This window comes from Micrasema longulum, unplaced genomic scaffold (assembly GCF_059751315.1).
Source record: "Micrasema longulum isolate JH-2025_06_02 unplaced genomic scaffold, ASM5975131v1 h1tg000328l, whole genome shotgun sequence".
NCBI lineage: Eukaryota > Metazoa > Arthropoda > Insecta > Trichoptera > Brachycentridae > Micrasema > Micrasema longulum.
Window position 1 is genome coordinate 171,605 of NW_028277532.1, and position 15,502 is coordinate 187,106.

Sequence of the window (15,502 nt, forward strand, 5' to 3'; positions counted from 1 at the left end):
AAAACTGTTTCATAATATTTCAAGATTTCTGTGAAATACATATTTTTTAAATAAAATACTGTTGCTAGAAGATGCTTTATGACATTGCGCTGCTCTTGCTACTGGACGTTGAATAACACTGATCCAAAATCACGCAATCCGTTAGCGGGAGGTACAGCGGGGAGTTGGGAGGGGGAATGCATGTAAAATCTGTCGCACAAAATCTGGATTTTTGTGGTTATGGCTAAAAATAAGCGATCAAATTGCAAGAAGCACATGTGGAAACTTACATAGTCATGCAGAAGGCAGCCAGCTGAGATAATTGCACTTTTTGCACTAATTGCACTTTTGTGAAAGGTGTAAATAATCAAATCTACACAATATTTTGAATGTTTTTAACTTTGACAAATGATAAACAATGCATACATTAGTTTTTATAATATTATAAAAAATAATTTAATTAAGTATTTGACCAGTTTTAATGACTTGTGAAGTCTGGCTGTCCACACAACCTTAGATGTGCATTTTGCAGAACACAGCCAGCCCTAGTAAAACTCTAATGTATATTGTATCATGTATTTACTTATTATTTTATACTTATATTATGCTACTAAATTGTAAGAATCACTTAATTAATTTGTTAGAATGAGTTTAAAAATAATTTAATTATTATCTGATTGAATTAATTAATTAATTAATTAAATTATTAAATTACTTTTTTAATGTGTATTTGCAGGTAGGAGATATTATAAATCTAGCCGGCCAAATTCCATTAGTTCCCGGAAGTATGATTCTATCAGAGAATGATGGCAGAGTTCAGTGTCGCTTGGCGCTGCGTCATGTTCAAAGGCTACTTAATGCCATGGATTCTAAAACTCAAATAAGAGATGTTGTGCAGGTAACTAATTTGTCTAAATTATGTTTTAAATTCATATGTATAAAGTTTTCTACAAATACATTAATCCATTTTTAAAATTAAATGCCGTTACAACCTTACATAAGTATGAATTATTTTACTACTGCCGTTTCTGTATTACTTTTTGGGTTTACATTTTCTTGATTTTTTAAATATTATCAAATTTATGCTTTTTAAATTTGGTTCTATTTTATTTGAAGCCATAGAAGTAAAACTCAACTAAAGTTAACATTTTAATGGGATTTGTAATATCATTATCATCATCATCAGCCCTCTCGTGTCCAATGGTGAACATAGACCTCCCCTTTAGATATTCACATCACCATATCCTGAGCCAACCGCATCCAACCACTTTCTGAAACCCGTCTTATGTCATCAGACCACCGTGCTTGCCAACACTTCTTCTGCCTGTTCTGGGTCCCCATTCCATGACTATTAGTCCATCTAGAGTCTGGTCTAGATTCTAGACTATCTCGAATCTGTGGTTCTGGCTACATATAGCCATAATCAGCCCAGATCTTTCAGAATCTTTGAAGGATTTATAATATTCAGTTATTTAAAGTACATAGTATAATATCACATATTTTTTTTTTTTTGTAAAAATAAAAAAAACGTGGAAAATAAATTGAATGTAGCTATGCAGAAAGCAACCAGTCATAGAAAAGTGAAACCGAGATAATATAACTTTTCTGAAAAGAGTGACAAATAATAAATAATGCATAAATTCATTTTTTTATAACACAAAAAAAAATAGTGGTGTATTTCACCAGTTTTAATGATGGTGTGAGTCCGCAATACTAGCCACGGAACCACAACCTGGTTTAAATTAATAAATATATCTAATAACTGGCATCGTCACTTATTGTTTAGGCAGTGTGCTACCTGACGCACCCTTCCCTGATCGCCGAAGCTCGCCGCCAGTGGGAGAGAAGAACCAACAACGCCATTGTGGACTATGTTGTGGTGCCCCGCCTGCCGCGTGACGCCCCGCTAGAGTGGCACGTGTGGGCGCATAGACACAATTCCAGATTTGAATGTGAGATGTCGTAATTTTTAGTTCCGCATGTGTGTTTTATTATTTTTTTTATTGTGCTATATACATAAGAAAAAAATGTACCTATAAAAAAATTATTTGTGTCCTTACTAGGGTAAAATGAGCCCATGAGGAAGTTCAGTAGGTTTTTAAATAAAAAAATTTTGTTAATAAACTATCGAACTAAGCCAAAATTTTAAACAATATATATTTTTATGTGCCTATCAGATTAGCAGCGCTATGACTTTTTAAATTTTTAAATTACTCCATGTGACGTCACTAGTTGTCTTTGGTGAGTTCTGCTGATTGGTGAATTTGCTTCCCGGTAGTGACCGACCGAAACAAGGTTTTCAACCAAACCAAAGTTTTGGCTTCTGTTCTAGTTTCGGACGAAACTGAAACTTGTTTAAGTAGGTTAAAAGTTACTTTAAAACTTCCAAAATTATGTTTCAAAATTAATTGTTAAACTTACAAAGTAAATGCCTAGACTTCCATATCCTCAAAGGAAGAATAAACTGATTTTTTATCAAAGTAAAAAACTAATATTTGTTTTAAATTACACAAATTTTGACCATATGCCAAATAAAGACCATAAATAATAATTATCTTAAAGTATATAAATATAAAAATGTAAAACATAACATTTCAGATGAAGAAACTGGATGCAGTGTGGGAGATTATAAGGTGGCCATTCGGAGAAGATGGAACTATGAAAATAATGTTGCTGCTGTTGTATGTTATGTTGCTACAGGTAAAAAATATTGTTTTATTTCTAACAATTTCAAAACATTTTTTTTTAAGTTATTTATTTTTCAATTGGGATGATAACATTTCTGGGAACAGAATATGGAAGTATTGACATTTACAAGGCTGACGTCCTATCATGCAGGTTTGAGTGATCACTTTACACACTGTGTAACATCCACTTTACTGCCTATATTTGAACAACATATTTCTTACATTGTTTATCTGTTGATTTTGACCTGGTGATTTATCTAAATTTGCTCCAACAGACAGGGAAAACATTTTTGAAAAAGGTATGTGGAAGTCTAGGCATTTACAGGGTTTATGACCTGTCATTGGTTTAGCCGGATGACTCACTCACATGATAAAGGTTTCAGCTCTTTTCAAAGTCAACAGATGGAAGAGTTGAGGAAATGTGAATGCTAATGGCATAGGTAGAATGATGAATGTCACACCGTGTATAAAGTGGCCACTTAAACCAGCCAATGATAGGTCAAGCCCTGTAAATGCCTAGACTTCCATATTCCTTTTTCAAAAATGTTTTCCCTTTCTGTTACAACAAATTTAGATCTAAATAACTCCCTAGGGAGGAAATCCAGCCAGTCTACAAACGTTTGGACGTACTCAAAACATTGTTGGTGATTTATCTGTCGATTTTTGTGTAGTAAAAAACTGATTACTTTATTGCTGGGGTGTTATTCAACCAAATTATTTTAATAATCACTTTACACGCTATGCAGCATTTCGCCTTCATTTGAACGTCCATATTTCTTTAATTATTTTATCCGATGATTTTTAAATAATAAAATATTTTAATTGTCCGCCTCGTGGTCTAATAGTCAGTATGCCTACCACGAGGTCTTAGGTTCAATTCCTGACATGGTTGACTAGAAATATTTATTTCTCATTAAAAGCAGCTATATTTGCAAGATATCTGCCCACTAAAAAACAACTGTTTTTTTTTTAATTATTGAAGTTTTTTTTATAGTGTATTTTTCATAAATTTATTTATTATAAATTTTGACCAGTCTGTGTTTTGGTTGGCTGGAAGATATTGCTTCTAGCAATAAGTCTGCCAAAGTACTTATTCTTTGTAATAATAATAGGCTGATTTATATAGCACCATTTTTGTGAAAAATAACCTCAAGGGCGCTTTACAATTGAAAACATGAGAGGATGAAGGTGTCGCAATGTGTTTCTTTACATACATGACGATTTTATTTACAGCCCTTTCACATAAAGCCACCTACACAATTAAAAAGTAGCAGAAAACCGATTTTGAGAGTGAATGGAGATGTTGTTTTATCAATTATTGTACTAGTTCAAAACTTTAACCCCAGATATTTCAGATTTTTCCACTCGTGTCTTTAATTCTATACTTAAACTTACATTCTAACTAACCTAACACTACATATTATACTTTTTGATTTAAATATTCAAAATAAATAATTAATAACAAAAAGTTCAATAGGTGCAAAGAATAAATGTGTGATATATCACAATAATCATATATATTTTAGAGGTAAAAAACTTTCAAAAGTAGCATCAAACATTATATCTTTAAATTTAAGGAAAGGTATTATAAATTAATGCGCATGAAAATAGTTTTTTTTTAATTATAAAAATGCGTCTTAAAAATAAAATATTTTATTCGCAGTGAAGGAATTAACATTTGAAAACTCATTACCTTCTTCTTGCATTAAATTTATAATAAGGAAGTTCATTAGCTTTTAAAAAAATATTTTTGACTTATTTAAATAAAAATTGCCATGATGATAGCAACCTCCACCGTGCAGTGGCACGGTGGAGGAGATAAGAAAAAGAAGAGCTGAATGGGGAACTTCAGCACTACGGGAAATTGGATACACAAAATGTTTTCTTGCGCGAGTCAAAAATTAGAGCATTAAATTACGACCAAGTTTCTTGAAAATGTATGAAAAAAATATTTTAATAAAAACGAACTACTTTGAACGACACCACTAATTCATATGAATCAACCAATGCTAAGAGAGTTGTGGAAGATTTCCAGTTAACTTATCATCAACGGACCAATCGGTAGAACTGACTGAGAAGAAGCAGAAGATAAATTGAGATGTCACAAGCGGAATATTTTCAGAAATACAAAACTTTCGTGCTGATAATACGATACATAATTTATTTATTTTTAATTTGTCTTGGTTAGTAAACCTATTAAGTCTATTAACAAATATATTTTTTAAATCCACTGAATTTCCTCATTCTTAAATTATTTCAATGCTTACTTTACACATTCAGCATTCTGCCATCTGTACATCCATACTTCTTCAATAAATAAAAGTCAATCTAAAAAGGTCTCATCAGAGTATCAGTCGTTTGTGATGTACATTGTGATGTTTAAATTGAGATGTTTTTTAAATGTAAATATTTGAATACATTACGCTTTAAATTTATTTCAACAGAGAGGGAAAAAGTTTTCGAGAAGAAATTTGGAAGTCTAGGCATTTACAGGGCTTATGACCTGTCATTGGCTGGTTTAAGTGGCCACTTTACACACTGTGTAACATTCACCATTCTGCCCATGTTTGAACATCCACATTTCCTCAACTCTTCCATCTGTTGACTTTTGTGAAGTGAAAGAGCTGAAACCTTTATCACGTGGGTGAGATTCATCCGGCTGAACCAAATCACCTACTAGGCAACGCCTGGAAACAATTTTCCAATTTTTATACTTCTTCTTTTACCAGGTAGTAATTCAACAATTAAATATGTAATTTAAATATGGGAATTTAAATATGAACAACTCCCTAGGGAGGAAATCCAGCCAGTCTGCAAGCATTTGGACATAATCAAACATTGTTACATTACGCTTTATTCAAATTTAAACAATACATTGTCGTTTTGTGAGTAGAGGTCTTGCCACATATTTCAATCTCCCTACAATGTACATAAGTTTATGCAGTGTGAAGAGATAATGAATGACTTTATGAAGTTATTGTAAGGTCAAACATTTTATTTGTGAATCCGATATGTAGGTACTATGAGAATAATGTTTTTGATTAATCTAATTTCTATTAATATACGAGCAATTGGAACATTGCAATAAAATATGTTATGAAATTTAAAATTATAAAAGATGTTTTTTTTAGAATAACATTTAAATATTTCATTTATTTTTTTGTGCTTTTTTATTGCGATAAGCGCTTTTGATTGCGCTTTTTTATGTAAATTTATATTATGTTGGTTAGTGACTCAAAATGTTCTTTTATTTTATTTATCAGTCTTATCAGCATGCTATATGGATATATATATATATTTATAAATTTTGTATTATATAACTTAATTTATTAAATAACATTTCGATTGTGCTTTAGTTAACATTTAATCCCACACCAAGTACAAGAGGTTGTCTGTTTTTAGGTGGGTATTTCGTTTTGTTTCTTTTTTTATTTTTACTTTTCGCCTTACATAAAATGTGTTTATAAAACATTTTCCATAAATAAATTAAAAATATACAAAAGTAGTATGTAATTTTATGATTGTTCATTTGTTGGAAAAATCTAACAAAACTTAATAAATTCCTAGTTGTGATAAATCAATAGTTATTACCTTTTGTGAAGGGAATATGAATGTCCAGACATTTACACGGCGTACAAACGGCAAACTAAGTCTTTAGATTTCAGTGTTGCTTTAGTTCTGCGAGTATTTTGAAAATTATCAATGTTTATTTTTGGTTTTGTAGGCTCGTCACCATCAACATCTCAGCTATCTTTTCAAAGCGAGGAATGGTTACTTCAACACAAAACCCTGGCGACTCGCATCACAGAAGAAGAAATTACTAATATCCTAGATTACTGCCTCAAGAAACTGTTAAAGGACTATCAAAAAGAAGCTACGGTGGGCCTTAGAATATTCTACAAAGTTTCGCTGGCACCCGACGTAACTCTTTTACTTCGAGCCTTAAAAACATTCAGAAATGATAAACTACCTAACTTGGCTTTCACCGTTGTCCCCGTCGTCCATTTACAGAATGCTTTTACTTTTCTTTCTATATCAGCAATAAGACACGAGAGCACTTTATAAAATTAATCATCTATTTGATGTTTTGTTTTATCATTTATCTTTTTATTACAGCCAATTTATGATTGCACAAAATACTGTTTGTTTGACATGTAAATTATTATCACGCCAATTGAAGACCTTGTTTTAAAAACTTTAAAACCTGTTTAAACTGAAAACCACGATTTTACTATTGTTTTTATGTATTTTAATGAAATAAAATCATAGTAAGTGCGTTGCATAATTTTATAAATATTGTATGTATACTTGAATATTAAATAAAATGTTAGTGTGACATTTGCTGTTTTTTGACAATAATTGTTTTGTGGGTTTTAGTGCAAATCAACAACAATTAGAAGTTGAACTCCCCATATTTAGATTTGTAAAAATATTCAGTAAACACTGCAAAATGAGTGATAGTGGTGCTGCATAGTGGTATATATGCTGATTAAATGGTATTTTTTGTTCTTTCATACAAATTGATGTGGACAATAATTGCTGTTTTCCGTAAAAAACTTATTTTTTAAGTTGAATTGGAGGTATCTACGATTTTAAAAAAAATATTAGGAAAGAATAATTGTATGGACGCGTAGACAGATAATAATAAAATTCAATAATATCGTGTTGGAAAATTTTTGACATTTGAAGGTTTTTAAAACGAGGTCTTCGATTATTTTAACAATGATTAAAGCCGCAGCCAATAAAATTGTTCCTAAAATGCATCTGTATTTCCAATATGAATTGCTAGCCAATTTTGCCAAACGTGTAAATATTCCATTAAACAATCTAGTCGGATTAAAGGGAACTTTGAAGTATACATTTCACCTAATTTCACTTAAATGTCCAGTATTATTTACCTACTGGGACTAGTACTTTTTAATACACAGATTAATATTTAAATGAAACAAAATTAAAACTGGTTAATTATTGAAATTATTGAAATTCCACCCAGCATGTATCAACTTGTAAGATATAAATTGAAACAATGCATCTAAGAACACTTCATATTATCATATTTGAGGAGCTAGTGATCAAAACTGTATAATTTCGCCTTTTGCTATCAAAATAATATAGTTTAAATTTTGAGCTCCCAATATTTTTCAATCCTTTTAACAAAAAGTTTAAAGAAAGCACTAGACCAACTTTAAACAGTTGATGTAACAATACGCTTTTTGAAAAAAACACAGTTATTTATCGGACACGGAGTAAGTGGCATACGTATAGGCTGTGAGTTTTTAGTCTCTTCAATCCATATTATTCGATCTTCTGAAGCTTAACCCTCCATTATACAACCCGTCACTTCGTTTTATAGCTGAGAGCTTCTAATTGAGCTCAGTGATGCCTTTTTTCAATGGTGCTATTTCTTGTTTAACGTGTATTTGACGAGTAAATTTTTTTGCTAGAAATATTTAGCATTGTTTTACTTAATTTAATTTTTTGAGAGATGTATTATATATTATTAATTTATTAGTCTTTGACAATTCAGGATCTATTTTTCCTTTTAAATAGTTAGTGTAAACAGTTCCAGCAATAAACATTGATACATTGTATCTTCAATATACTTTAGTATGTATGCGCTTCCACACTATTACAATGCATGTCTAAAAACTTATTATTTCAAATAATTAATGTATCGTTAACCCCAAAGAGTAAGTACAGTAAACCCTCGACTTTCGCACATAATTAGTTCCTGAAAATGTGTGCGAACGTTGAATGTTCGGAAGTCGAGGATTGTAAAAAAATCATAAAAAATTGTATTTTACATTATTTATTGATCAATAATACATTAACTTAATTATTTTTAAATGTAAATGATTAACAATATTTTGAGTTGGTCCAAATTTTTGTAGACAAGGACTGGATTCAACTCCCTGGGGAGCTATTAACATATTACAACAGAGATATAGAAATAACATTTTCAGGCGTTGCCTAGTATGTAGGTGAAATAATTCAAATAGATGAATCTCACCCGCATAAATAAAGGTTTCAGCTCTTTAACTTCACAAACATCAACAGATGAAAGAATTGAAGGAATATAGATGTTCGAATATGGGCAGAATGGTGAATGTTACACAGTGTGTAAAGTGGCCACTTAAACCAGCCATTGACAGGTCATAAGCCATGTAGATGCCTAGACTTCTATATTACCTTCTCTTTAATGTTCTTCATCTCTGTTGCAATATTTTAAGTAAATACTTAAGTTAACGAGGCATGTTTAAGTGCTTTCTGGTGATTTCTTTAAAAATTTGTCATTGTAGTTTGATAAAAAGTTTTGTCTTTCTCAATCACCCTACGCTAGGATCACATTCTTCCATGATAGTAAAAAACTTGCATGAAAAAAGATGCATGAAGACTTCATTCATATTTTTGCTGTCCAAAGTATTGATGATTTTATCAGCTTCTTCTTCACTTTCGTTGTGTATTTCATTTACCTGTTGTTTCTCAATTAATTATTCATTTAACTAATTCATTATGCTAATAACTATTTCATCTGTGATAGTTTCCAGAGTTTCTTCAGAATTTATAAAATCACTCGTTTGTATTTGATTTTATTCGCCTGTATTAAATATGTACATATTTATGACATCTTTAGATAAAGATATAAATGTACATATGTATTTCATAAATAATATACATAGTACATACTTATGTAGTTTTCCCTGATACAAATCAAATAAAGGGCAATGGGTGTATAAATACAGTAAAACTCCAACTATCCGGATTAATGAGTGCCGGATGTTATCACAAAAATTTGAATCTCCAGCAAAATGAATTACTTTGACGAAAAAACTCATTTAACCTTTTTTATTTAATATTTTTTTATTTTTTATTTCTTGATAATGATTGAGATATTTAGCTTGTAAAACTGGTAAGGCCCAAACTTACTTTTGTTCAGAGGAGAGTAAAAACAGTTTTTACTTGAGTTGTCAAGTTTTTTCTAGATATATTTTTTTGAACAATGGAACGCTGTACAAATACATGCGTTTTACACATTCATTATATTATTTGATGTCAACAGAAAACGCAAAAATACAATTTTTTACTATTTGTGTACTTACAAGTTAGGGTGACAATATATTTTATATAAACTGAATTGAATATTGATTTAGTTCCAGTTTTCCATTTTAAAATGCCTTTAATAAATAAATGGTTCCAATAATGAACACTTTTATAATTTTTATTTTTTACTTTTTGTAAATAAAATAAATAACTTATTTTATTAAAGTCCCCTTTTGTCTTATATCCTAGTTTTAATTAAGGTTTAATGATACAATATTATTTGTTCTTATAAAAAAAAACCACTTGAAAGGTGAAATAATTAAACTAGAAGATATTATTTACATGTTTTGTTATTATCATAGATAGTTCATTTAATCTCACATTATGTAATAAACAATTATTATGTTAACAAATAAATGTATCGCTTCTGTGTACCTATAATGGGAACAAAAATAAAGACATAAGTTTGTTGAATTATTGTTAATATCAATGCATCACAATATGTATTTAGTTTTTTTTGTAACTTTAAGATTTAAAAAAAGTTTTCTTGATAAAAGATGTTTGTGTTTAATTTCCATGTGCATTTTTATAAAAAGCTAACCTAAATGTTTTAAAAAATAATTTGTGAAAATTTATTCTAGCTCTTTTGATACAAGTAAATATGGATATATTTTAATTACATATATGTATGTCGCCATAACAATCTGGCCATGTCCCTTCCAAGAAAACAAGTTTTAAAAAGTAGTAAAAAATTCATATATTTACTGTCAAGCTGTAATAAATATTCCTAAATTATAATTTAGCCTGTGTTTTACATATAATTTTATTTGATAAGCTTTATATATTAGGTTCTTCTTTGCCAAAAAAATAACGCATGTAACTCGTGAGTATTTCTAAATTCAAAATATTCCCAACTTGTTTTTTTGTTTTAGCTGTAACAAAAATAACTTATAAAAATGCGTAAGGTGTAAATAAAATATTTTTTTCTTATAATTGTGGATATTATTCTTGTGCCTATTGTAAATTGAATTATAGAATATATACTTGTATTATAATAAACTATTGTAGCTAATAATATATTTACAACCCATCATGCGTCAGTTTATGTTTATTCAACCCACAAATCCCCACCAGAATAATGATAATCCCAATAGATAAATTAATGATTTAGAATGAGGAATTATAGTGAAATGTTCTGATTGTTAATTTTGAACATGCGATCCCTCATAGGTCCAAAAATTTACGGAATGAAGGGGAAGGGGGTAAATAGAAAGGTGGTAATATTTTTCCTTTATTTTTCCTTTCCTTTTCTTCAATATGTCAACATTTTTCAGATCTTTTTATTAATTTATTTAAACCCTCGAAAATGAATGTTTCTACTTTTTCTGTGGCAGCCGCTAAGGTTAAACATGTTTTTATGAGCTTGGCGATTTTCGTTTGTTAAAAAAAATGGATCAAAGAATTTGTATAAAATTTTGTGTAAAAAATTATATAAAGTGTAACAAAGTGTGTGAAATGTTAACAAAGGCCTATGGTGAGTCTGCTATGAGTAAAACAAGAATTCACGAGTGGTATAGGCGTTTCCATGATGACCGTGAAGACATTGAAGATGACGAACGACCCGAACGCCCCAGCACATCAACAACTGATGGAAACGTGGAAAAAGTTAATGAGATGGTTATTAATGATCACGATTGGCTCATGCCATGAAATTTTTTCAGAATGTTTTGGGTATGAAACGCGTGGCAGTAAAATTTGTTCCAAAATTGTTGAATTTTGAACAAAAACAGCGGCGAATGGAAGCTGTTCAAGTGTCACTAAATAAAGTCAATGACGATGCAGCATTATCGAAACATGGGTTTACGGATATGACATCGAAACTAAGTTTCAATCGTCCCAGTGAAGGCATTCTGGATCGCCAAGACAGAAAAAGGTTCGACAAGTGCGGTCGGTAGGATAAATATCAAAAACCCATTTTAATGGGAATCTAAAACACAATTTTTAACAATAAGTCCAATTTTATGATATAAATACATTGATTTAATGAACGTCATACAAGAAGGTTTTCAAACGCTGAAAATGGAAGAAGTGAAGGAATATTTATGTTCAAACATAGGCAGAATGGTAAATGTTACAGGGTGTTATGTGGCCACTTAACCAGTCAATGACAGGTCATAAGCCCTGTAAATGCCTAAACATCCTAATTCCTTCTCTAAAATGTTTTCTATCTCTGTTGTAATGTCTTGTTTTCTATCTTGGTAACTCTCTAGGGGGTGAAATCCACTCCTCGTCTACAAACAATACCTACTTTTGTCAACTTTAGAAGTGCGTAACTCACCTGAAGACGGAGGTTGAAGATCACCTGTGGCAGCCTGGAGAACATCGGGTATAAAAAAGGACCAAAAGTTTTAGAAATAACGAGTAGATCAAAATAAGACACAAAAATAATTTTGCAGTGTGGGATTATGATTTATTTCTTGTAAGATAGTTTACAACAGATTTGTACGATTCAATGTTTAATATTCATGTAAGTATTACTTGAAATATCTGTTTTAAGTCTCTATTTCTGTCACTATTCTAATTATATACGGATACACAATTCCTACACATGTAGTAAGCAAAAATACTATGTACAGTTTTACGAAGAAATTAAAAATAGATTAGATATATAATTTTGAAAATCTTTCGATGATTTTGCTACGCTAACATAATATTAACACTACTTAACTTTAAGCATTGTTAGTAGAAAAAACTAATTTATTCACCACATACCCAGCATACATAATATTATCTAAACTATATTTTATATGCAATATCAAACTGTAATCATTTAACATTCTTTCGGAACGTTAGCTCAGAAAGGTTTCTGTTCTCAGAACTGTTTGTTTTATGATAAATACAAAGTTAGAATGTCATGTTGTTAAGCTTACACATGAACACATTATTTGATTGTATTTTTACACAAATAATATTTTGTCATAAGGGCACCCTAAATATTGTGAACTGAGGAAGAAACTGTTATTTTTTTTAATTTTAAAAAAATAGTATTAATGTTACTAAGAGAGATCAATATTACCAAACAAAATTAATAATTATGGTGAATTAAATGCAATTTGACATGATGGAATAAATTCAGGTAAATTCATTTTGATTCTGTGTAAAAAAAATAATAACTAGAAATTATATATACTCTTAAAAATTAAACAAATCGCCAACAATTCAAAAGCATACAAAATAATTGTCATACATTTTGTAAAATAGACATAGCTGCTAATTTGATAGAAAAAAACATTTTTATTTTATCAAATCTTTTATATTTTGTAAATCTTTCATAGGGGCCACGAAATGCATATTTAAAAAAATATTTAAAGTTGAATATCATTTTGCAAGTAATGAAATGAAAGGACATTAGTCCTTTGCTAAAAAAATGCATAATGTAACATAAAAAACAAGGATTTTGGAGAATTTTACACTAAATTAGATCGAGGAAGTAATTTTATCGAGATTGTGAATAGGCTGGAATTTATTTCATGTTTATGTACAAGAGAGCTGTTGTAGAGATTATTGCCTTTTGGATAGCAAAATACTTTTATTTCAATATATTTATTTACTATTTAAATGAATTATAATTTTGAACAATAAATTATTGTATGGATGAATGTACAACAGATATTATTATGTAATTCTATTACAATTTCTTAATCCGGAATACTTAGGGAGAATTGAATATCTTTGGACATATAGCATGCTATGCATTTGTATTGAAAGTACACAGATTTTATAATTAATACATTAAAATATTTATTATTTATAGATAATAACTTATTCGGCATCAATATATTATAATGGATCATTTAATACAATATGTTCCGGATCACCTTTCAATCTGATTTTAGTAATTTCAAACAAAAGCACATTGATTTAAAATACAATAAATACGATTATTAAAAATAAATTCCCGTTCTTAAATAATGCCATTGCAATTTCAAAAATAATAATATGTATAAAAAAATAAAAATAATAACAGAGTCGCGTTTTACAAGCTAATCTAAGATAAATAACAGGTAAATTAATAGAAAACGATCTCAACCTCAAATAGTATCGGGATAAGGAAGATCGTGAATTTAAATACTTTTCAAAGCATCCACCTATAGATCTATCACAAATTCAAATGCACTGGGATTTCATTTACATTACCACTACATGCGGTTAAGTAGTTTACGGTATATATAACATGTTGCAAAACTCCATAGAAACCATTCACATAATAATATGCATCTATATTCTGCATAACTGCAGTCAATCTGTGTTCAGTGTAATGTCTATAGGAAATATTGTCCATTTGATGCGCTTGCTCATCTATGGAATAAAGAAACTTTAAGAAAATCAAATGCGCTGTTAGAGATGTGATAAAATCAAAGTTACAAACATATGGTTTAAAACAATTGCAAGTTAACACAAATACGTAAGATGATTTGAACAAATAATAGAGAAAATTATTACTTTTTCACAAATTAAGACGGATCCTAGGAATAAATTGAATCATAGAACTATCAGAATTGTAATACCACCAACATGTAATGTCCTTTTCCCTTACAGATAATATTAACCTAACAGATACATTTTTCACTGATGTCTTACGAGTTAGGTGCACTTTATACAGAAGAAATTCGCATTTTGCTTACAATTACAATATTTACATTTACTACTAGTTAAAGAATTCATTTTTAACATAGCATTCCTAAAACCTCATCTGTACGAAAAATATAACATGATATTGACAAGGTTCAACATAATAGCGGAACCTTTATTTTAATATAATTTTAAACGATACCGAAATACGTTTCATGGGATCTGTATTACGCATTCGCCGGAGTAACGAGTGGAATTGAAATTTGGAGATTAAACTAATTCGCCAGGAAAATTAGGCGCGGTTAATTCTGTACACTAAATGATGCGAGAGTTAAACTCAAACACCGCCCTCCGTAAGGTTGGAGGGGACCAAACTGTCACCGTCCCTCTCGTCTATCCGGCTCTCGGCACTCTCACACTCTGCCACGTCCACATCCGCACACTCCCCTAGGATAGAGGCCACGGCAGCCTCCGCAGCCAGCCGGTCCGAAAGGTCATCGTACGGTTCATCGGATGCGACTCTGGCGCTAACTACTGTACTAGTGTCGCAGCAAACTTCTGGCGGTTTACTTTCTTCGCTCTTCCCTTGAGACGGTGTATCCTCTCCTGATGCAGAAAGGATTCCATCTCCAAAAAGGCGTCTACTAGCTGTCTTGAAATCGGCGACAACCGGCTCATCGTCTAGTTTAGTCACCTTTTGAGGGGTGGGAAGAGAATCGTCATTATTGGAGGAATCTCTTTTTGGCAGAAGATCGGAAACAGAGTTGGAATCGCAATTCCTGTCCAGGGAATCAGCGGGAAGGGAGGAATTGGAGTCGGTGATGATGCTGTGATTGCTGGAGTCAGCGGAGGGTTGAGGGGCGCGGCGAGGAGTACGTTCCCCGCGCCGCTTGTGCTTGGGGTTGTTGCCGCGCCGACAGTCCACGCACGTGAAGTTCAACACGTCCAGTGGCTTTCCCGTTCGGCGCACGCATTCTGCGAATCATCGTAAAGCAAATACATTATATTCATTCGATGAATAGTAAATTTTTTTTTTTTTTAAATATATAAATATGAGATGGTCAGTAGAAAGGTGATGTAACCCACAAACATGTGTAGCAAAGTTTAGTCCGGTTATGGTGTGATCAATGCAATTGGTGGATGGGAAAAAGTGGGTCCAATCA

At 30.9% G+C, this 15,502-nt stretch overlaps 2 protein-coding genes across 7 annotated transcripts in view; one reads left to right on the forward strand and one right to left on the reverse strand.

The window, feature by feature from the left end:
• Nucleotides 1–15,502, forward strand: part of LOC148282441 (uncharacterized) — a 39,982-nt gene that overhangs the window by 22,987 nt on the left and 1,493 nt on the right. For 2 of the 3 annotated variants that reach the window (XM_088225069.1, XM_088225071.1), the window contains exons 8-11: nucleotides 716–877; nucleotides 1,766–1,931; nucleotides 2,578–2,679; nucleotides 6,391–10,802. In XM_088225069.1, coding sequence (XP_088081195.1) covers nucleotides 716–877; nucleotides 1,766–1,931; nucleotides 2,578–2,679; nucleotides 6,391–6,731 — 771 coding nt within the window. In that variant the 3' untranslated portion in view covers nucleotides 6,732–10,802. Of the gene's footprint in view, nucleotides 1–715; nucleotides 878–1,765; nucleotides 1,932–2,577; nucleotides 2,680–6,390; nucleotides 10,803–15,502 lie in introns of those variants that run through there. The other variant, XM_088225070.1, reaches the window with a different exon arrangement.
• Nucleotides 12,153–15,502, reverse strand: part of e(y)3 (PHD finger protein enhancer of yellow 3) — a 32,204-nt gene continuing 28,854 nt past the window's right edge. For 3 of the 4 annotated variants that reach the window (XM_088225066.1, XM_088225065.1, XM_088225068.1), the window contains one exon: nucleotides 12,153–15,314. In XM_088225066.1, the coding sequence (XP_088081192.1) occupies nucleotides 14,677–15,314 (638 nt within the window). In that variant the 3' untranslated portion in view covers nucleotides 12,153–14,676. The remainder of the gene's footprint in view (nucleotides 15,315–15,502) is intronic. The other variant, XM_088225067.1, reaches the window with a different exon arrangement.